The 22857-nt window shown below is 39.3% G+C and overlaps 1 protein-coding gene across 1 annotated transcript in view; it reads right to left on the bottom strand.

The window, feature by feature from the left end:
* Positions 1 to 22857, bottom strand: part of MLLT3 (MLLT3 super elongation complex subunit) — a 126888-nt gene that overhangs the window by 51304 nt on the left and 52727 nt on the right. The window contains exons 3-4 of the mRNA XM_013130556.3: positions 5704 to 5786; positions 1700 to 1843 (exon numbers count right to left, since the gene is read on the bottom strand). Coding sequence (XP_012986010.2) covers positions 1700 to 1843; positions 5704 to 5786 — 227 coding nt within the window. The remainder of the gene's footprint in view (positions 1 to 1699; positions 1844 to 5703; positions 5787 to 22857) is intronic.

The following is a 22857-nucleotide window of genomic DNA, read 5'->3' on the forward strand; positions in this document are numbered from 1 at the left end:
TAAGCCCTTCATACAGGCTTTCAGTAACAGGACAGACAGAATGCTATTACATAATTTCTGCCAAGTTCATAAAATTCCTACGTCAAAAAGCCTATACAGGGAAGAACAAAACACCGATAGCTTCAAAAAAAAAGAACCTATTTCTTGAAAGGGAATTGGAAAACTTGAGAAATAAAAAGAAGGAAAAACCCCAAAACCCAAACAAGCAGTTTGTAGTCTCCAGAAGACAAAAGCCACTGACACAAAGCGTTTTAAAAATGACCACACTTATATATTCAGGGAAAGAATTTGATCAACCCCCCCCATGTCATTGTTTTTAATTAGGCAACATTTCAGCTTTTGTGAGCTCAACAAACCTATAATTACAAGGCACAGAAAACAAACCATTAAAAAGCAATACAAAGGATGCTTAATCTTTTTACCTTTTTAACCACAACCCCCTGCCCAAAGGCACTGCTAGGATCACTTCGATTTATTACAGCTGTGGGTATAGCTTGTCATTGACAACTGACCTGATACAACTAGCATTAAGGCAGTGGCTCATGAAGTTTTCCTGAGTACAATCTTGATGATTTATTTCCAAACACACTAAAAACTAATACATTGTCCAGGCATCAATACCTTCCTGTACCTAATAAATACAAACAGAAACCACAGCTTCTATTTCAGTACAGCTATAGTTGTCTTCTCCAGGAGGGTAACAAGGTCTGTCAGACCACACCTACTACTTATTTTTGCTTTATTTTCAAAGATCCTCTTCAGAAGACCAAATATTTTCACATTAACTCTCTCTTACCTCCAGTCCAGAACCTACTGTTGTCTAATTACGCCAAATAGGGATGCCAGTCAGGCTCTTCACAGTGATATGCTTCAGGATGGCAAGACACAGCAGCACAAACTGACATGAGAGGCTGAGGCCAAAGAGAAGCCTCTGCCTCACAGAGACAGGGCAGCAGTGGAGGCAGAGCCCAGTCCAGGGAAGGCTTCTCACAGCTTGGCAAGGAGGGGTCAAGTTCTGAGTAGACCCCATGGCTGAGACCCTCGTGGTCCCTACCAGCATGAATTATTCTGTCATTGTGTGAAACACAGAACAGGTTCCACTAACAAAGTGTAAACCTAAGTGTTTTGCTGTCTCTCCCCTCCAAAAGGTCAAACTTCCTTTGGGCTTTTTCACATCAATTAATTTTAGCAACATATAAAGAAGTTTTGGTAAATTTTCTGGTTCAGACTGTGTAACATGTAAGTTTATGCAACTTTATTTAAGTTTCTAACTTGATCTACATTCCAAATACTGCTTTTATTATGCTTAATAAAAAAACATTCCTTTTTGAATCAGAGGTGTTTTATTTTCTTATTACTTCCTCCTGCCAGAGTAGCTCTGTTGTATTTATCTCTGGAAAGTCAAGCAAGCAATGTTTTACATATAAGGTCTAAGTTCTGCTTTTGCAGAAGGAAACACAAATAGCTTGGTTGTGAAGACACAGCTATCTAATCGTGTATTTAAGGTAGGAACATGCTCATCTGCTCACCCATTTCACTTTAAAGATGAGAAGCATTGAGCTCTTATACAAATTTAATCACAGAAGCACTTTACTTTGTTTCACTGTCTTGTCCTGACAAGCTTTTATACTAATCATGCACCAGCAGCAAGCAGTAACATCTTTATTGTGATAGCTTTTGACATGGGTGCAGGACTCACCCCTCCTGCCTTTAGCAGCTTTCTTCTGAATTCCTCTGTTGGGTTGTTGAATGTGAGCTTTTCACAGCGGAGGTGATTTACAGGTGGGTGGCCTTCAAGGTGCAGGAATAAATCATAGTCAAATCGAACTTTCTTAGGTTCTTCCTGAGGGTTGAAAATAACCAGATAGAAACATCTAGCACCAAACCTAACTTAAGTTGCAAACACAGGCTACATAAAGACTGTCAATTAAAACGAAAATTATGTCATTTTTAACCATTCTCCATGTTCTCAGACACATGATGGAATTTACCAAGTGTCAGCTGAGCTACAGTAATTCAGAGAAACTTGTATCGGCCCATGGTAACACATGGTAAAATGCGTGAACTTCAGTGAACTTCAAGTTGTCCTGACAAGGCTTAATTGAAAGTGTTATATCATGTTTGGCACAGGCTACAGACATGCACATAGGCAAGTATCATTACTCAGCTGACACAAGGTAACTGTCACCAACACAATTACATTTCTGATCCCTAGATAGTAGTGAAGACACTGTAGTAGGCTTTGAATGCAAATTCATCCACCAAAGCCAAACACTATTGTTTTCTTCACGAGCTGTAGGAAAGGATAAGAATGAAGCTGTTGCTGCACTATATTAGATCTCCTATGAGGGGTCTCATTAATAAATTAAATTTCATTGCCTTGAATGAGTGTGGCCAGCTGGATTTTAAGTGTTCTACTATAGCTTCCAAGTGATTAAAATTCTCTGCCACTGCAGTGAAAAAAATGAAACTGAATGTTCCCTGTACCAATATGGAGAAAGAACAGGAAAGGCAAATTTATCTTGGAAAACATCATTAATGCTCTACTGCCCTAAGAATGCCTTAGCTGAAAAAGGACACTAGTGGTATTGAACAGACTTCAGTTTATAATACTAGAGAAAAAGATACTAAGTACGTTCCATATTATGCATTTACACAGTTCCTTCTAGAAGATGAACGCAAATTAAGTGTTCTTTTAAGACAATATTAAGTAGCCCTTCCTCCAAAGGTCCTGATGTGCAGCAGAAGCCACTATACCAATGTTGGTCTTCGGCAGAACATAGTAAAAGGTTAAATTTAGAAAAAGATTTAGCAAAGAAGGAACTATAAGGGAAGAGGAGGAAAAGATAGGGCAAAATCTTAACACAAACACTGCATGTAATCAAAATGTGTGCTCTGTTCAGTGACAGATGCTTTAAAAATTCACATTAAAAAATGTTTAGCTTCAATTCAAGATTCCAAGGATGTGAAGAACTGAACATGTAGAAATCTCAGTTATTCTAAAAGTAAAATCAGAGGTTTCAAATACAGCCACGGGACATCTGTCTCATCCCATCTCTAGACTGAGAGCAGAGATAACAGAAGAGGACCCGAAATAAAAATCCTGCAGTATTCTTCTATTCCTGAAGACAAAAGAGAGTAGTTTCCTTAGATGAGCCTTTTCCTTGAAGGACCATCTTCAAAAGCAACCATGGATGAAGATATTTCTTACTGTTAGAAAGACTACCACAGGATTTCTTGCAAAAAAAAAAAAAAAAAAAAAAAATTGAAGATTTACACCCAGTCTGCTCAGAAAACATGTTATGTTGCCACAGGAAAATGGTTGGTACCAGTAGCTTTGCCACAAGAGCAAAGTTGTAAGAGTTTACAAATATGAGTCTTCAAAGAATTCTGTGGAAAGTTAGATGAACATACCAGCGATTTCAAGGAAGACTTTCACTACACAAATAACTCTCAGTACCACTACCATTATTTCAAAATGGTGTGACAGTGAAGGCAGAATATACTACAGTTTATGAGACTTATCCTAAATGGACTACATTTTCCAGAGTAGTAGCCTTTTGACTAAACGCATTTTTCGAGGACTTTGTCTCAATGGCTAACGACTATAGGCTGCTGCTGATGAATTTGGGAGGGGGTGTGTGTGTTTATATAATGTCTCTAATTCTTTAAAGCTTGGATATTTTCTGTCCAGATGAAATGCCAATTAGATTTTCTACAAATTTCTGCCTAGTCCTGGGAATAGCCACCCTGTAATTCTCCATGGTCCAGGTGGCTTCCTGTACCCTTGCCTTCTCTATTCAGTAGGGTACTTTCTGAACCAGAAATTGAAAAGTTGTCTACCTTGAATAAGTGATGATGGTCTGTCTCCTCTTCCTCCTTCTGTCTATCTCCTCTTTTTCTGTACTGGAAAACCTGTGAAGTGGCTTAGGGGAGGAAGAGTAGCTGAGCCAGGAGAAAGCAGCAGTTTGCCTCAGGAATTCCAGCTCAATTTTTGTGCCACTTTTCCTTTGTATTGTCCCGACCCCAGGGAAGTGCATGCTGCTGCAGCTGTGTGAAGAGCTAGCTGACTCACAGTCCAACTGCTGCTTGTTGTATTCCATGACACCAAAACAGGGGTGAGGGATGTTTGCACACTTTCTAATTCCACATGCTGCTTGAGGGTGAGGTGAGTTGTAATCACTGCTGCCCTCTTGATCTCAGTCTAAGCCACAACTCCTGCTGGTCGCCACAGTCAGCAAAGGCAGCCATAAGTCTGAGTGAAAAACAAAAGAAGAAACATCGGGCAGGAAGCCTTCTCTAGAGATGCTTCAATGACTGACTCACTATCTTCTGACTTTGTCTGCCGAGTTTTGAGATGAACTCTTAACAGAGGACTTAAAGAGAATGGGCTGCTTTTCATTAGATTTCCTGAATGAAGCAAAACTGCTTCCCTAAAGGAGACAGACCTAAAAAGCACACCAAAAAAGCCAGCCAACTCACTGAAGCAGTTCTGTTTCCTTTTCCAACTGCAAATGGGGTAGACTAAGCCCTGCTCTTCACAGATTGATACAGGGAACATTTCAGGATTACCTGGTTTGAAACCTACAACTTAGAAAGTGCCTGAGCAGAATTATTCACACCGTGCACCTTGACAGAGTTTTCTGTGAAAGACAAAGAAGATTGAAGTATCTACTTGAAGGTACACACAGCTAACTCTAATATGAATTTTAAGTGACCAGGGTTCCAGCAAATGTGTATTTCTATTTTCCTTCAGTTTTAGTTTTTCACCAAGCATTCAACACATTAAAGATGCAACAATGACAGTTAAAATAACTGGATTAAACTACATCTTGGCAATATAAAATACACAGGTTCTCTTAGAAGTGCATGTGAAGTGTAACAGCAGCTCCACCAAGGCACATGACAAACCTAAAATACTGCAGTTAACATACTGTGCATTAAACCTTGCACGATTTCTGCTACTTAATTCCACTCAAATTAGATTCTTTTCATCTGAACAAGTTAACAGTAATACAGGCCCCGCGATGTACATTAAAGGAAATCTCTGTATTTGCTCTGAAAGAGACCCACAGTAAGTGCAGCATTTACTTAAGACTCGATTTGAGATACAACAATAAAGTAAGCCTTATAGAATGGCACTGGGGGTTTTTTAAACTGCCCCTGGTAATGTTGAGTAGAGTCAATGTTGCCATGAAGCCAAAAATAATGTATTTTCAGACTGAAGATGCAGGATTGGAAAAAAAAAATCAACCCAAAAACCCCTGTTTTGAAAGATAAAATCCTGAACAAACTAAAAAGACCAGAAGCACTAAAATAGAACACTGAGTTCATTATGAAATAGACATAATCAAGACCAGTATCCTTTCTTAAAGTTTAAGTGGTTCATGAACTTTCTTAAGAATTATTTAAAGCCTATCCACTTCTGAGTAGGGCTAGTAATTCTGAATAATTACATTCAACATCTTTATTTTATCAGGTAATCCTAATTTCATAGTTACCTGCTAAACACAGTTACACATTTCTAAAAGTTACAGTGACTTTGAATTGAGGAACAGCACTGATGAAGATAACTAAACCTAATTTTTAACTGAGTTTATGAATTAAACTGCAAATGTTTAAAAAACCCTAACTGCCACATTATTTTTCTTTTAAATGTAAAGTATATATCTTATACGTATAAAATATATAACAATTCTATACCTTGTTTTTGAAGTAAACTTCAATTGGTAAAATGAAACCAGCATACCCAGATTCTTCAACTTTGTAGGGTGGATCTTTGCACACTGAAACAAAGAGAAAAAACTGTATTTAACACACACACACACACATGTTTTAAATGCACAAACAAAACATACGAGTAAATAATCTGCAACAATAGTTCAGCACCACTACAAAACTGCACACAGAGTAGGACATATGTGTGCGCAACACAACATGCATTTTACAAGCAAATTGTTCCTCCCTATATACAACCTATAGTTTAGCCACTGCAATTTCCCCCACCACTCTTCACTTTCTCAGTCCTTTCAGACTGCTAAAGCAGAACACCAGGGACTTCAACACCAGGTGGACCCACTGAGTACCCACAACAGCTATAGACACACTGCAGCCAAGGCTTGTTTTAGGAATGGAAAGTACATAGGATTCCGTCCTGTGAAAGTTGAACACGCAGAGGGCAGAACTGCCACTCATGTGTTCACGACCTAATACTAATAAAATCCTGATTCTATGTAAAGTAATTTTTAATAAATTAATTGAATTAGAATTAATGCAAATGAAATTGAAATCTCTACTACTGCCAGAAGGGTGATGATACAACATAACATTAGAGTATATAGTGCAGAATCTCAGGAAGATTATGTATTGTATTATGTTAAAATAGTAACCAGGTTTACTCTACAGGATTCAGCCTTCTTTAACATTACAGTAAGCATTACTAGCTGCAATATACAATCTATTCCTTCAAGTTTTCAGTTTAATGCAAGGGCTCTTACTTACATGAAATCCCCATAGCACTGAACATAAGCTCTGTGAATAAAGTGGCATGAGCCCATCAACTTCAGCCAGTGACAATAAGCAGGTCGTTACAGAACTTAGAACAGAAGCCACCCTTCCCTTCTCCCATTTGGCTGTGTGAAAACCTCATTAGAGAATTCAAGCCCATGTAACACATACGCACAAAGGCAGCCTAAGCTTGAGAAACCATCCTTCCAATGCTGCATTGATATTCATGATATGGACTACCATCTCAATATCATACTAACAGGTTCTCTGTTGCAGACTGGTAAAATGATGCATTTGTACACAAAGAGTTGATTTCTTCAGAAAATTCTGCTTGAGCTACCTCAATTTTTGCTGAATAAAAAAATATAATTCAGACTCACAGATGGATCATCATTTCTTAAGACATACACTCTCTTTAGAATTGCCTGGTAGCTGCACTGTATTGGGTGCAACTGAAATTATGCTTTACAAAAAGCATATTTTGCAATCAACTGTGCAAGGGTCTGAATACCAAACTTACACTTTTTAGCAAAGAACACAGACATCCCAAAAACATCACAATGACCATCAGACACATCCAGGAAAACAACTGCTGCCACATTCTAAATAGCATGATCAACGACTGGGACTAGGTTAGGAAAGCTAAGGCCCAGTTAGAATTAAACTTGGCTAGGGATGTCAAAGATAACAGCAAGGGATTCTGTAGTTACGCTGTGAATAAAAGACAGACTAGGGACGTGGCCCTCTCTGGAGGCTATCAGGAGAACGGGCTACACAGGATTTGGAGAAGGCTGAGGTTCTGAATGACTTCTTTGCCACGGTCTTCACTGGCAAAGGCTCTGACCGCAGCACCCAAGTCTTGGAAGGCGGACGCAGGGACTGTGAAAATCTAGACCTTGCGCCCACTGTACATGAGGATCTGGTTCGAGACCATCTTAAGAACCTGAATGTGCACAAGTCCATGGGTCCTGAAGGAGCTGGCGAATGAAGTTGCAAAGCCACTGGCCATCATATTTGAAAAATCATGGCAGACAGGTGAAGTTCCTGATGACTGGAAAAAGGGAAATATAACCCCCATTTTCAAGAAGGGGAAAATGGATGACACGGGGAATTACAGACCAGTCAGTCTCACCTCTGTGCCTGGCAAAATCTTGGAGCAGATTCTCCTGGAAGGCATGCTAAGGCACATGAAAAACAACGAGGTGCTTGGTGACAGCCAGCATGGCTTTACTAGGGGGAAATCCTGCCTGACCAATTTGGTGGCCTTCTATGACGGGGCTACAGAAATTATGGACAGGGGTGGAGCAGTTGATGTCATCTACCTGGAATTGCGCAAAGCATTTGACACTGTCCCACACAACATCCTCGTCTCTAAATTGGAGAGACATCAATTAGATAGGTGGACCACTCGGTGGATAAAGAACTGGACAGATGAGCGCATGCAAAGACTTGTGGTCAATGGCTCAATGTCCGGCTGGAGACCAGTAATGAGTGGTGTCCCTCAGGGATCGGTGTTGGGACCGGTCTTGTTCCAACATCTTTGTTGCTGACATGGACAGTGGGATTGAGGGTGCCCTCAGCAAGTTCGCCAGTGACACCAAGCTGTGTGGTTCGGTTGATATGCTGGAGGGAAGGAATGCCATTCAGAGGGACCGTGACACACTTGTGAGGTGAGCTGATGCCAACCTCATGAAGTTTAACCATGCCAAGTGCAAGGTCCTGCACCTGGGTCAGAGCAATCCCAGGCACAGCTACAGGTTGGGCAAAGAAGAGATTCAGAGCAGCCCTGCAGAGAAGGACTTTAGGGTATCGTTCCATGAGAAAATAAATGAGCTGGCTTCAGTGCACTCACAGCCCAGAAAGCCAACCATATCCTGGGCTGCAGCAAAAGGAGCGTGACCAGCAGGTCGAAGGAGGTAATCCTGCCCCTCTACTCTGCTCTTGTGAGAACTCACTTGGAGTATTGTGTGCAGTTCTGGTGTCCTCAACATAAGAAGGACATGGAACTGTTGGAACAAGTGCAGAGGAGGGCCACGAGGATGATCAGGGGACTGGAGCACCTCCCATATGAAGACAGGCTGAGAAAGTTGGGGCTGTTCAGCCTGGAGACTTCATAGCAGCCTTTTATTATCTGAATGGGGCCTATAAGGATGCTGGGGAGGGACTCTTCATTAGGGACTGTAGTGATAGGACAAGGGGTAACGGGTTCAAACTTAAACAGGGGAGGTTTAGATTGGATATAAGGAAGAAATTCTTTACTGTTAGGGTGGTGAGACACTGGAATGGGTTGGCCAGGGAGGTTGTGAATGCTTCATCCCTGGCAGTGTTCAAGGCCAGGTTGGACAGAGCTTTAGGTGACATAGTTTAGTGTGAGGTGTCCCTGTCCATGGCAGGGGGGTTGGAACTAGATGATCTTAAGGTCCTTTCAAACCCTAACTATTCTGTGATCCTATAATAGTAGAGGTGGTTTAAGACATACAAAATTTTGAACTTGAACAGTGGTCATTTTGTGTTAAACCTCCCAGAAGTAATATTTCACTTTATACTGACATGTCTTCCCTTATTAGGGCACTCATCAGCTTTCTGAGAACATACAAACTTGGTTAATCCCCAAGTAAATGCACTAAGCAGAATTTTCTCCTACTGCCTTGCCGTTGTCCTCCTCTGTTAGCACCAAATCCACACTGGGACTTCAAGAATGAGGAAAACGGCAAGTCCTTGTTCACCTGTTGCAGTTGAGTATCACTACACAGTTCACTTTATGCAATCAACAGAAAAGGAAAAGAATGTCAAAGTGGAGAAAGAATAATCACTTTGCCAAACTTTTCTGCAACACCGTCCTCTTACAGCTATAGAATTTAGTCTTGTTTTCCTGACAAGAAAAAAGAAAGAATTTACAGTTTATAAACCGGAATTTGAAAGGTTTTGAAAAAAAAACCTATCATGATTGGTCAAATCTGAGAGGTGGTTTCAGACATACAAAGCTCTGAACTTGGACAGTGACCATTTTGTGTTAAACCTCCCAGAAGTAGTATTTCACCTTATTCTGACATATCTTCCCTTAATAGGGCACTTGAAAACTGTAAGTATAATAGCTCTAGTAAGCACATAATACATACTGACAACTTTTTCAAAGATGGAGAAGCCCTCCTCCTCTGCCTCAGAAGAACACTTGAGGAGACAGCCTTCCCAGTATAAATTGAATGGCCATGGAAAGTTCAGAAGACTGAAATCCACTTATATAAAACCAGGGTATGATTATATAGCAAGTATTTATCCATATCAAAACACTGAAATTTTAGAAACCGTAATAATACATTAACTGTTACAGAGATTTCAGGCTCCATTACTTGACAAGTCACAAATCACTTTTTTTTCCTTTTTTTTTTTAATAAATATCAGGTCAACTTCTTCCTGAGCACTTAATTGGTGCAGAAAACACTGTCAGCATAAATATTTTTCATTCTACCCATCAAACATCCCTCCTTGCAGATTTACACAGCTGTTAGCCATACTGAATAGTACCTTGTCAAAGTTTCTCATTACAGTTCTGAAAACAAAGTCTATTATACTTGCAGACTCTGTTGAAACTTGGGTGATGGGGTACAAAACACTTAATCACGATGAAACTACTTTGGGTGCCCTCCCAAGCTGAAAGATTGCTTTTACTAGAAGAAAAAGACTACAATCTCGTGAATGAAACTGTCCTGAAAAGAAGTGACTGAGGCTAGCTCCATGCTCTTGCATACATGTAGACTGCAACAAAAGTGAAAGCCTCACCTTTTTTATGGAATCCACTACTATATATACTGGCAGAAACAACACCTCTGTGCACTCTGAACCAACTTTCACTAGCATAAGCTCTTTTCTCTGTTAAATGTCCCAGGTAGTAATCAGAGCTGCAATGACATGTGTGGTGTAGCCAAGACAACAGGCAATCATCCTAGCAAGGTTTGTCAACTGGAGAAGTTGCAAGAGTCAGGTAAACCACAGAACAGGTACGAATTAAAAACTAGATGTAGTGGAAAAATGAAAGAAAGACAAAAGCAAACTGCAAATACAGACCAACAGATCAAACCCAGCAACAGAAACCCAAAGCAATTACAGCAATGTTCACCCCGAAGTACAATTAAACATTGCTTTCTGTTGGACACTGACCATTTTGTGTCAAACCTCCCAGAAGTAGTATTTCACCTTATTCTGACACGGCACTTGGAAACAGGGTACTTGGAAATTTTAAGTATAATAATTCTAGTAAGCACACAATAAATACTGACAACTTCATCAAAGACAGAAAAGCCTTCCTGCTCCTCCTGAGCCTTCTTCCCCTAGCTTCTACACCTTCTCTTCTTCCCTCCATCATTTAGCAGTTTATGTAGTCTTTCGGTTTAATATTATTTCAAGCTTCTATTCAGTATTTGAACACCTCTGCCACAGAAGCAAAGTTTCATCTGACAGGGCTCTAACTACAGCAAAAGCGTAGAAGCTAGGGCAAGAAGGCTCAGGTCCTAGGACAAGTAGTTCTCGTAAGTGGAATACCATTTTTCTATAATGCTGGAGAAGCATATACACACTGGAACAACTGCACAAATACTGACTTCCAGTACTGTGCACATTCTCAGGTACTCAACCACAATATATAGTCACTTAATTGCCCTTGACAGAGGACTATTTGGGCACTCAGCTGCAACCCTTGCTTCACTACAAACAATTCACAAAGAACAGGAATAGTTAGAAGCACATTGGCTATGCTGATCCATTCATTTTGACCAGCCATCCCATACTGGAAAGCACAGTAATTCGCAGCTAGTTATTTAAATGTGCCTTCTCCAAAAAAATGTGCCTTCCAGAGACCAAATGCAAGATATCAGTGTGCATCCAACCCTAACTATTCTATGATTCTATGATCTTCAAATGAAGCTTAGTAACAACATTAGCATTACCAATACACAATTTTATTCACAGGGATTTTTTTTTCTCCGTAAGATCTCAGAATCTGTGTCAGCAAAATTGCCTATTATATTCATTCTACATATCAGAAAGAGATGTGAGTGCTCCATTCTCACTCAATGCACTGTACAGCTGAATTCTTTTGATAATGCCAGCATAATGAGTTACCCAAGATCACTGCAAGCTAGGACAGGAATTTATGAAGAGCAGATTATTGGTCCACTATTCTTCAGGGGAATATGATTTCTCTACAGCTCATGTTAAGTGGCTTAAATAATTTATCTCAAATATTTTGCTTCTTTAATCCACAAGTGAAGCGCTGTTTTTTCTTTTGTGTTGACACATTCATTCCTATGCACTGCATCAGACATTAACTGGCACCTAAGGAATGGATGCAAATCAAGCCATGAGAATGCATTTAACTAACAGTGACCACACTGAGGCCTTCGGAGATAACAATAACAAAATTCTAATAAGAGCTATGCTTTTTAAAAGCTTTAACATGAGATTCATCTGTTGCTCCAACAACATTAAATACTTCATTGCAAATATATTTTTCATTTTTTTTAAATTGCAGTATGAACAAGAAAGGAAAGGCAGATTTTTTTTACGCAGATACAACATAAGGACAATGCACAATAATGACTGTAACAATTCACATATATTTTGTGTACCCTGCAGGAAACACCGGTGGCTGCTGTGAAGAAGAAAAAAGCCTTTTGAGAGAGAACGGGTTTAATTGTAACTCTCTGCACTGGTATGTTACAGATTCTTTCCTATAATTTGCTCAGATTGGTCACCCTTCAATCAACTTTTCTCTATTTATCACCATCTTCATTAAAAGAAGTCTCAGAATAAAGGGGTGGCATTCACTTTCAGAGGAAGGCAGATTGTCATCCCAAAAATCCCTCCTGCAGCAAGAAGTCAGCTTTAAGTGTTTAGCTGTGATTTCTATAAAAGCTCTTTGACTCTGTTACTCAGTAGCTCACCTTGACAGCTGGTGAGCTGCTGTACTTTGACTCTATACAACAGCCTGAAAGAGCAAGGGTCCATAATGCACTACCTTCAAGGTACACCTCAGCCACTAATTCCAACTTGCCAGCAGGTTCAAACAAAAGCTAGCAACAATTACTAAATTAAAAGTGGGTTATAAAGTACCTCCTACATTAGAAGTAAGGAATTCTCGTTTACTTAACTCCTTACACTGACAAGTACGTGATGAGAAAAATACAACCCTGAAGTCAAAGCACAGAAGGTACCAAGACAGAACTAAGGCTGAGCTTTTAGCATTGCATTTGCAATCTTAAATTTCCTGCCCCACATCCCAAAAGCTCGTAATTTCTACCAGCTGGACAGCATAGCAAGATACAGCTTATAACCCCTTAAACAAAGTGAACTTTTATCCACCTTTCAGTGCAATATTTTCTGAATATAGTATCTATTCCCTGACTGCTGGACATCATCAATTCAGACGAAACTGATACGCAAGACAGAAGGGTAGGGAAGGTGAAAAAACTTCTGTCATGCCTAACAAGGTTTTCCAAATCCAGGTCTTTTGGAAGTCAGTTGGCACTGGCCTTTAAACATTGCTAAAAGACCAACAGAGAGAACAGTGAACACCCACTCACAAATTTCTTACTAGTCAGAACAAAAATATAAAAATAGAGTAACAAAGATAAGGTTTGGGTTTTCTGTTGGTGGTTGGGTTTGGGGGTTTTGTTTGTTTGCTTCGGGGCTCTTTGGTGCATTGTTTTTGTTCTGTTTATTTTGAGGTTTTGTTTGCTTGGGGTTTTGGTTTGGGGTTCTTTTTTCATATTGTTTTGGTTTTTTGTTTGTTTGGGGTTTTCTGGAGGGAGGGATTGGGATGGTGGTCACTTTTTTGTTTGGTTGAGCATTTTATACAGTTAAAAGGCCGCACACACCCTCCTAACTCTTCCTCTTAGCACATGACGACAGCAGTAAGCCTTCAACACACAATTTTGAGTTTCTGAAATACAGCAGTGAGCTTCCTACATCTACTGATTCAAGTGGCATAACCTGCAGTTTCATGTTTACAATGCTGTCAATTTAGGTAAATTTAAAGGTTTTCTGTGATTTACTGGTTTCTCTTACTAATTCTCAGTGCACATATACTATGTGTCTGCAGGTCCCAGAAGTAATTGAGAACATGAAACTGTAAATTGAACAGACACAAGAGTTCCTAGTATTGATTTTTATTTTTTTTTTCTGTAGTACATACTAAATATTTCCTGACCTTTTAAAGTACAGCCACCAAGTGTTTTGACATAAACTGTTTGGGATTAGAAGGTGAATCTAAGCTATCCTGATTTCATAATCCTATGCAGGCCCATTTGATGTACACATGCTGCAGATGGGAAAGAACGCACCTTCACTCATTAACAATAAAAAACAAAGCAGTCGGTACTGCCAAACAACAGGCAACGGCTACCTAACTTGGAAATTCACTATTGTGTAAGGTTATACGGTTCAAATCCACACAACTTATTTGTCTAGTATCTTCCTGCTTTACTAAAATGCAAATGCAACAGGAAAGGACTTTAAAGCTCCACCTCACTTGCTAGAATCTGGCTGGTGGCAAAACATCCACTGGACCTTGAAATGCCGTTTTAAACCGTGGTTTTCCACCCTTTCCAAAACTTCCAGCAGGAGGAGCACTTCTCTTGACCACCCTATGATAAACACCAGAAGATCCTCAGGCATCTGCAAGCTTTCAGACTTCACTACATGTGGCAGATGATGCAGAAGTCCTGCCCTTGACTTACAGACACACAAAGCTGTTCAGCTATACTCTGCACTGCACACACAAACAACAATCCTTAATGACACACATGGAAGTTACTGGAGATGTCTACGACTATTTATAATTCATGCCTCCTATCCCATCTGTCTGCTCCCTCAGGTTTCCTCCAGATAAGATAGGAATGAGAGAGAAGTGGTGGGGGGTGGGGTGTCTCTAATTTAGGTTCAATATGCTATGCAAAATAAATTGGGAACAAATATTTTCAGAGCTATTGAAATTACTCTCTATTCTAGTGATACCATATTCATGTTAAACCATTTCTGCTGAACTGCAAGACAAGACTAAGAATTTTTCCATCAAACTTCTCAGTTCTTAATGATCAATTTACTTCATTAATGATAAAGCAAATATAGTTTATTTTATTTGTAAAAGTTTTCATTCTATGGAGCACATACCATAACTTAAAAAACCAACAGAATATTCTTCCTGTAAAGAACAGTGTCACATGCAATCTGTGTTTGCATCAGCCCTGCAAAGGTACGTCTTCCCTATCTGGGAATGTTTAAAAACAGAGAAAGTGGCTGCTGCCTAAAGCTCTAAGTTGGTAGTAATGTTTCCGCTGCGTTGAGACAAGAGATGAGAACCTGTATCTGTAACACATCTAGTAGAACTTCTTTGAAAACACAATAGTAAAGAACAAAATCTGCTACTGCACACACCATTAATCATTATGTCTTATCTTCATAAATGTAGTTGATTTTGTATATGACATTTAAGAAGAAACTCGCAAGTGGTTCCAGTAGTAAAAATTAGTGGATTTCTGAATGGCTAAGACAGCTTCTGGACTACATCAGCACTCTCCAGCAAAAGGCAAGTGATGACAGAGAACTTCTCTTCATAGAACATGAAATGAAGTATTTAAAACTATGAAACTGAGATGGGAGACATGGGAACATCTCCATGAAATTACCATACTGTTTACATTGAATACAGAGTTTGTATTTGAAATAACATTAACTAGTATCTAAAAGCAACACAGTAATTCAATGGTGCTAGTTCATCCCCACTGTATCTCTACTGCAATGGCATTTTTCACTTAGATGAACAATACACATTATGTACCTTTACTGCCCTTGCAAGCCTTCAGCCTACAGTGTATTTTAAATTAGGATGTGAGGAAACTGCTTCTTACAGAAGTATTTCAATATTAATGGCACTGTTTCTTCATATTTAATAAATTGGGAAAGATAACTGATTTTGCTTCCATTGCCTACCTGATGCCATTCAGAGCAGCTACACGTAAGATAACAAGCACTAGATGGTGTATCGGGGTTACTTTAGCAACTGAAGAGTGAGACTAAGAGAAGGAAAAGAAAAATATCTCCTCAAGCATATTTTATTAATACCACTTACTAGCAACTGGGAAAATATAATAAAGCATGCTATCCTAATTTAAGCTAAACATTGATATTAACATGGCATGAGCTTAAAACTCTAGAAGAGTACTGCTAAGGCTGGAACAATTATTTACATGGTATGTTTACATTAATCTGCCTGCTTTTTCTGGCTTTTACTTAGCATTAAGTGTGTGCCAGATCAATACAATACTCCACAAAAAAAAATACCTTCAAGTACAGATATTTGAAGTCTGTCTGCAAACACATTTATAATGAATACGATACAAATGTATGCTCCAGGCATAAACACAGCCGAAGAGCTCCGTTTGCGTGCAGTTAATGCAGATGTTATATCTGTTGGCATGCAGGTAATGATCGTAGCAATCATACTATTCAACTGTTTGACATTCTAAGGAAAGAGAACAGGAGAACAGGTAGCCACATGAGACTAATGATGAGTGATTTATAACAAGGGAGCACAGAAATTAAGATTTTCTTCAGAGTGAAATAATAAAAATTGCAATGCTGTTTCTGACCATTACAGCATACCTACAACCTTATTTTTCTGCCTAAGAAGATGGAATAAAATATTTCAGTTGGAAGAGACATACAACTATCCTCTGGACAAACTGCCTGAAAAAAAGTTAAAACATATTATTAAGAGCATTGTCCAAGTGCCTCTTAAACAAGCTTGGGGCATTGATCACCTCTCCAGGAAGCCTGTTCCAGTGTCTGACCACCCTCTTGGTGAAGAAATGCTATCGTAGGTTCAACCAAAACCTCCCCAGGGCAGCTCTGAGCCATTCCCACACATCTGGTTGCTGGACTGAAGGGAGAAGAGATGAGCATCCCCTCTCCACTTCCCTCCTCAGGAAGCTGTAGGGAGCAATGAGCTCATCCCTCAGTCTCCTTTCCTCCAAACCAGACAAGGCCGGAGCCCTCGGCTGCTCCTCACAGGACGTGCCTTCCAGCCCTTCCACCAGCTTTGTTGCCTTCCTCCGCCTGCATTCAAGGATCTTCACATCTTTCTTAAACTGTGGGCCCAGAGCTGCACACAGCACTCAAGGTGAGGCTGCACAACACTAAATACAGCAGGATAATCATCTCCTTTGACTGGCTCGTTCTGTTTGAAGCACCCTAGGCTGAAAAACCACACTAAATGCCTCTGATTTTTCTACATCCCTATTAATCAGAAGGCCACCTTCAAGTATCAGTCCAGTGATTTCTTTAGACTTCTTTTTGCTATTGACATACTTTAAAAAAGACGTTCTTACTATCCAATTCAGTTCTAAGCTTTGTCTGTTGGTGCCTTCTCCCTGCATAAATGAACTCTTCCTGTGAAGCCTGAGCTCACTTCCAGATATCACACAATTTCTTCTTCCTCTGAATCTCCACTGTTGAGCCAAGCTGGTCTTCTACCCACTTGCATGACATACAGCACAATGTGATTACCTTTTCCTGTGCTTCTAAAAGGTGGCTCTTAAAAACTGACTAGCTCTCACAGATCCCCCAAGCCCTCAAAAACAGATTGCCAAGTGGCGCGGCTAACAAGCTCCCTGAATAGCTCAGTTTGCTCTCTTGAAATTCAGGGAAATAACCCTGCTGCCCCTCCTTCTTACTACACTGAAAATGCTAAAACTTAACCATTTCATGATCACTGTGGCCAAAACAGCCACTTGCCATCACATCTCACACAAGTTCTCTATTCACAAACAAGTGTAGAAGGAAACCTTTTCTAGTTGGCTTACTACGTACCTGTGACAAGAAATTATCTTCAACTTACTTCTGGAATTTCCCAGACTTGCTTGTCACATCGGTCTGGTATTGCCGGCTGATGTCTGGGAACTTGAAATCTCCCATAAGGACAAGGACTACCAATCCAGAGATTTCTATTAAGTTTCTATAGAATAAACTATCAGTGCTATCATCATGGCTGAGTGAACCGTAGACACACACAACATCTCCTTTGTTTTCCCTCCCCCCCAGCCTCACCAGAAGCTCCCAACCTAACTAAAAGAGGTGTACAGTCAAAGCTCTCCCTTCCAGACAGTGCAACTCCTCCACCTCACCTGCCCTGCTCATCCCTTCTGAACAGCTGCAGCCCTCTAGTCATGGGACTCATTCCACCAAGTCTCACCAGTGACATTGCAGCTCTGGGAACCGACCAACACTTCCAGTTCATGCTGTTTCTCATACTCTGTGCATTGGTGTACAAGCATTTTAGATGTACTGAAAGACATATATACTCTGAAATGTACAAGATATTAATTCCAGCCAACCACAGATGTTTCTTCACAAACTCTGCAGCTCTGCATATTACTGATAAATTCACCTTTGTACACCGAACAGAAAAGGATGGGGAAGGTACATAGATCAGGCTTAAAAGCAGAAAACCCTCAGAGTGGTACATGGTCTAATCCTGAATAAATGGTTTAGTTCTAGGCCAATTAGATCACGAAGTGAACAATAAATTTTAAAAATTCCTCATCTTAAAAAATGCTACACTTGTGAGATCATATTGGCACTATTAATATGGTGGTAATGTGGAAACAGTACAAATAAAGTGACCATGATGTCCAAACACACATTTGATAGATCATGACTAGGATTCAAAGGTATCTGTTTGCAATCTTTCAATTTTTTAAAAGTCAGGGAAAAAGGACAAAATAGCATTTGCAAGTTATTTTTTGGTTTGCTGTTTACTTTTTTCTTAATTAAAAAACCAAATGAGAAAACTATTGACTGAAACATTAGCAATGTTTTACTTGTTTATATGTTACTCAATAAAAATATTTCATCTGCAGTCCCTAGCCTCTAATTGTTTCCAAAAGAACAGACATACGGCATTGTTTCCAGTTTTCCTGTGAGTGATATCTTTATCATTCCACTGTTGAGTTGCAAGCATCAGGTAACAAATAAATAATTTTGTTGATAATTCTTCAGAACATTTCAGGGGTTCTTAACTGTTTTAGTTGTGCAGATCTGAAAAAAGAGTGAGGTGCTTCCTAGCAGACCTTAACACATGCAAACTACTAATAATCATTTTTGTACCAAATACTCTAAACTTTGCTTCAGTGTTTAGACAGCATTTTCATATGAAAAGTATTTTAGAAGCATTCGCAAACACAAGTTTGGTTTTGTGAAAAACGGTAACATACTCCTAACCTACCACGTGTTCTGCTTCTACAAAACTATTTTAGAAGAACTTCAAAGAATACGTCAATGAAACAGAGAAGTGTTTCCAAAGTGTTTCAAATTGACTAAAATGTCATTACAAAGTTATCCTGTGGAAAAATGTGTTTGCAAAGCCGAAAACTGAAGTGTACATAAGCTGCATAACATATGTACTTTGTATGGCTACACAGTATGCTACGCATAAAGCCATATACAGACAAATGAGCTGTATCAATAAAAACATTTCAGTTCATTCTAAAAAACTTAAGAGGTGGCACTCGATGTACTTTTAAAAAATCTGTAGTATCTCTGTTTTTTGTACCTCATTCCTCAAAACTGTTTTTCACCTCTTCCTGTCAGCATTCATTAACAAGGTATTGAACTTGTTATTGCTTAATTTTTTCAACTGAATGATCTTACTTTACCTTGTCAATCTTGCCAACACAAATAATTTAAATTTTGGTTGTCATTCCAGATTTAAGTTGATGAAACAGGAATTCAGTCACACTGTATAAGCCTCAAAGAACTGCTGAGTATCACTGAAGTCTGATGGTATTTTTGAAGAGCAAACTCCATGCCTTTGGACTTTTTCTTTGACAGTATCTATACAGCAGGTACTTAAAATGTTTCCAGGAGAAAACTCATGCCTCCCTGAATATCTTCAACAACTTTCAAATTCTTCATTAAATGATGCAGCAATTGGAAATAAGAGAATGGCCAAATGTGAGGTGGTTGCTTCAGACATAATATGCTAAAATGTCAATTAAAATTACCCTTGACAGATTTTCTAGTTCAGATTTTGTTCCCTCAAAACAAGTCAAGCCTTGTTTACTTTATTAGGGTTGCACTAAGTGTAGCTACATTGTGATCCTTAAGTTTAAATAACCCAGCACCACTGAGCAAAACAGGATTTTTTTTCTCTTTCAATCATACATTATTCCTTGCAGATTTACAGTGCAATTAACATAAGGAAACACTGAATTAATGAGATACGGGTCTGCACCAAACTCTGTGCTCTTACTCAGTCCAACTGGAGCAGAAGCCTACTCAGCAATGTAATTCTGCTCAAACAGAACCTAACCAAAGAACACATGAACATAGTGAACAGCTCAGGAAAACGACTCTGAAACACCTCTTGCAATTCACCATTTGCCCTTCTGAATCTGAGCTATCAACCACTTCAGTTGCAATCTTCCTTAACTCATTGCAATGTGTGTCTCTTCTCTTGGTATTCCTCTGTTTTCTTCATGGATTTTGATTACTAACAGCTTGAAAAACAGAATTAAATTCAGTGTAAACATCTTGAATAAAAATTAAAGTGCATGACATCAGCCAGACATGCAGGAAACATGTAATCTTATACCGCTGTTGTCTCATTAGTGGCCATGATTCAAGAAGACTTCAGAGGAATAGAAAACTTGACACTTTTCTTCAGTTTTGAAGAAAGGAATGCAATAATTTACTTTGGATGAAGATAGCCAAACCTTCAAAATCATGCATGCCTAACAATAATTTGCTTCAATCTAACAAAATATCCCCCAGTTAACAATCATTCATAATTCCTTGTGGAATCAGAGTACACATTCCCTAGAAAACACAAGTTTAGTCAAAATGGAAAAAGGCATTTCATATTAGCATATCAGGTGCTTTCAAAGGAGTCATGCTCATAACTTTTCTGTATCAAAGCAGACTTCCTTGCTTCAACATAACTGACCCAAAACTTTGTTTGCCATAGTAGACTTGACTGACAATACATACCTGCACAAAAAGGGCTTTCAATATCTGACATGTTTAACTCTGGAAGTTCCTCACCTTTCTTATTTTCTGTTGGGTTTTTTTTGGGTCTGGATGGGGATGTTTTTGTTTCTGTGGTTTTGTTTTTTGGTTTTTTTGGGGTATTTTTGTTGTTGTTTTGGTTTTAGGATTTTGGGTTTTTTTATTTGGTTTGTTTTTTTTAAACTAGCAAGTGCCCAAGGAAACTGACTAGACAGATCTTATATTTTAATCCCTGTTTGAAAAAAGAACACCTCCAAGGACAGTGTGTATGAAATATACTGTTGAATTGAAAAACAAAAAGAGAAAGGGAAGCACTTGTAGAAATATAGCCAAATCAGAGAAAAACTTATTTAAGCAAGTCTCCCCACTCATTCTTTCTAGATGTTTTCAGAAGGTCTTTCCACCAATCAGGTGTTTTAGAAATACCATGATATACCAAAGGCAGGTGATGTTTGTTTTTAAATTTAAAATGGTCCTACTAATTTCAAACAAGTAAGCATGAAACGGGGCATAAAGCAGGCACAAGTTTGACTGCCTCATTTTTACAGCATCTGCTTGTTTTTGCCCTTCTTTCAACCTAAACTAGAAATCCCAAGCTACACAATGTACTGGGAACACTGCTTCCTAAAATACCTCCCTTCCCTGCACATGCTCTCCCCTCCCCCCCTTTTTTTTTTGCTTTTTTTCTAACATGGTGTTCAGCCGTTACTTACCACAGCTCCACTGCAGGTAGGTTACACAGGAGACTTTTGGTGTCTTTTGGAGACTCATAACGGATGGGAGCCATGAGCGAGCACTCAGACCCAAAGATGGCAACCCGTAAGTACAGTTGTCAAGTTAAGACTTCTGCCTCTTCATGTGAATGGTAAGGAAACTACAACTTGTGGCCAAGAAGTACATGTCTTTTTTGGGCCAAACAGAAGAGGAAGATGGAACAGACTATTACAGAAAAATCTCATTTGACCCAAAAGTTGGCCAAGCAGCTGCACAAGTTGCAGGCTAAGGGTTTGGGGGTCCAGGTGCTCAAAGGAGGTTCCCCCATGAAGGGAGAAACCCAGTCTGGGTCCAGACTCAAGACTGTCTTCTTGATCCACACCACCCAGAAGCACTCATGAGCTCCCCATCACTTCCCTGCTGCCAGCTGTATTAAGGGCTACTTCCAATTACAGTCATCTGAGAGAAATGAACAATAACAAAAAAAGCCGTTTTCTTCAGTAACAAGGTCACAGTGTCAGAAACATGCCTAGTGAGGAAGAACTGAAGAACCCTCCCCACATGCATAATCCAATATACTACAAAGAAAATGCTAGCAATAATAAAATTGGAGCTGTGAAGACTCACAGTGTTCACAAGTACAAAAACCTGAAGCAAACCCAGTAATGCATGGCAGTATGAGCCCTGCAGCTGAAAGGTTCAGAGAACCACAAAGCAGAGCAGAGTGAGCAGAAAGCTTTTGTTCCAGCCCCCAACTTCTACCTCCGTCTTCAGGAACTTATTTGCTGTCCGTAGTGAAACTTCAGCCACATGCTTCAGAAACTGAAAACATTTCCATGGCTGCTTGCCAGGATACCACATGCCAATATGTCATGCCATTCAGACAGACTGAAATTACAGGAAATGCTGAAGGAGACAGAACAAATCAGTCACACCTCTGTCACCTGCAGGAAAGGATAAAAGGGCTTTCTGCAGATTCTGAGGTACGATACACAGAGCCAAACCTCTGCAAATCTCTGCTATTTAATAGTGACTCTCTCTAAGACTCCTCCAAGCAAAACCTTGGACATAATTAAAAGGAGGACTAAGGGAAGCAATGAAAGGACAAATATTGAAAACATATATAGCAAAAAATCTATTTTTAGGACTCGTTTAGACATTTAGAACCACTACCTCCAAAAATGTCCTGAAGTTACTTTATAAAGAATATTTACTTATGCATGCAAAAAACATAATGATAAAAAAAATTAAGCTATATTAAAGGTCCACATAAGAGTAGAAACTATACATTCTTTATTCTCCCCAACTGTTTACATTACTCTTAGGATAGCACAAAAGATCAAACTGTTTCCTGCTCCAGGGCAGACTCTGGAAAAGGAGAAATTAACAGCATCTTTCCCTTGCAGGAAACATTTTGCTTTTGTTAAGACCAAAAGTAAAGAGAGACTGAAAATAACACTTTGAATAAGGAGTACCCTATGCAATCCAATTTCTTTCAAGGACAATAACAAGCACCACACACTCTTAAACTTTTCCAGGGACATAGTAAGCTTAAATATTTACAACACCAGAGACAAG

Source organism: Melopsittacus undulatus, chromosome Z (assembly GCF_012275295.1).
Source record: "Melopsittacus undulatus isolate bMelUnd1 chromosome Z, bMelUnd1.mat.Z, whole genome shotgun sequence".
Taxonomy (NCBI): Eukaryota; Metazoa; Chordata; class Aves; order Psittaciformes; family Psittaculidae; genus Melopsittacus; species Melopsittacus undulatus.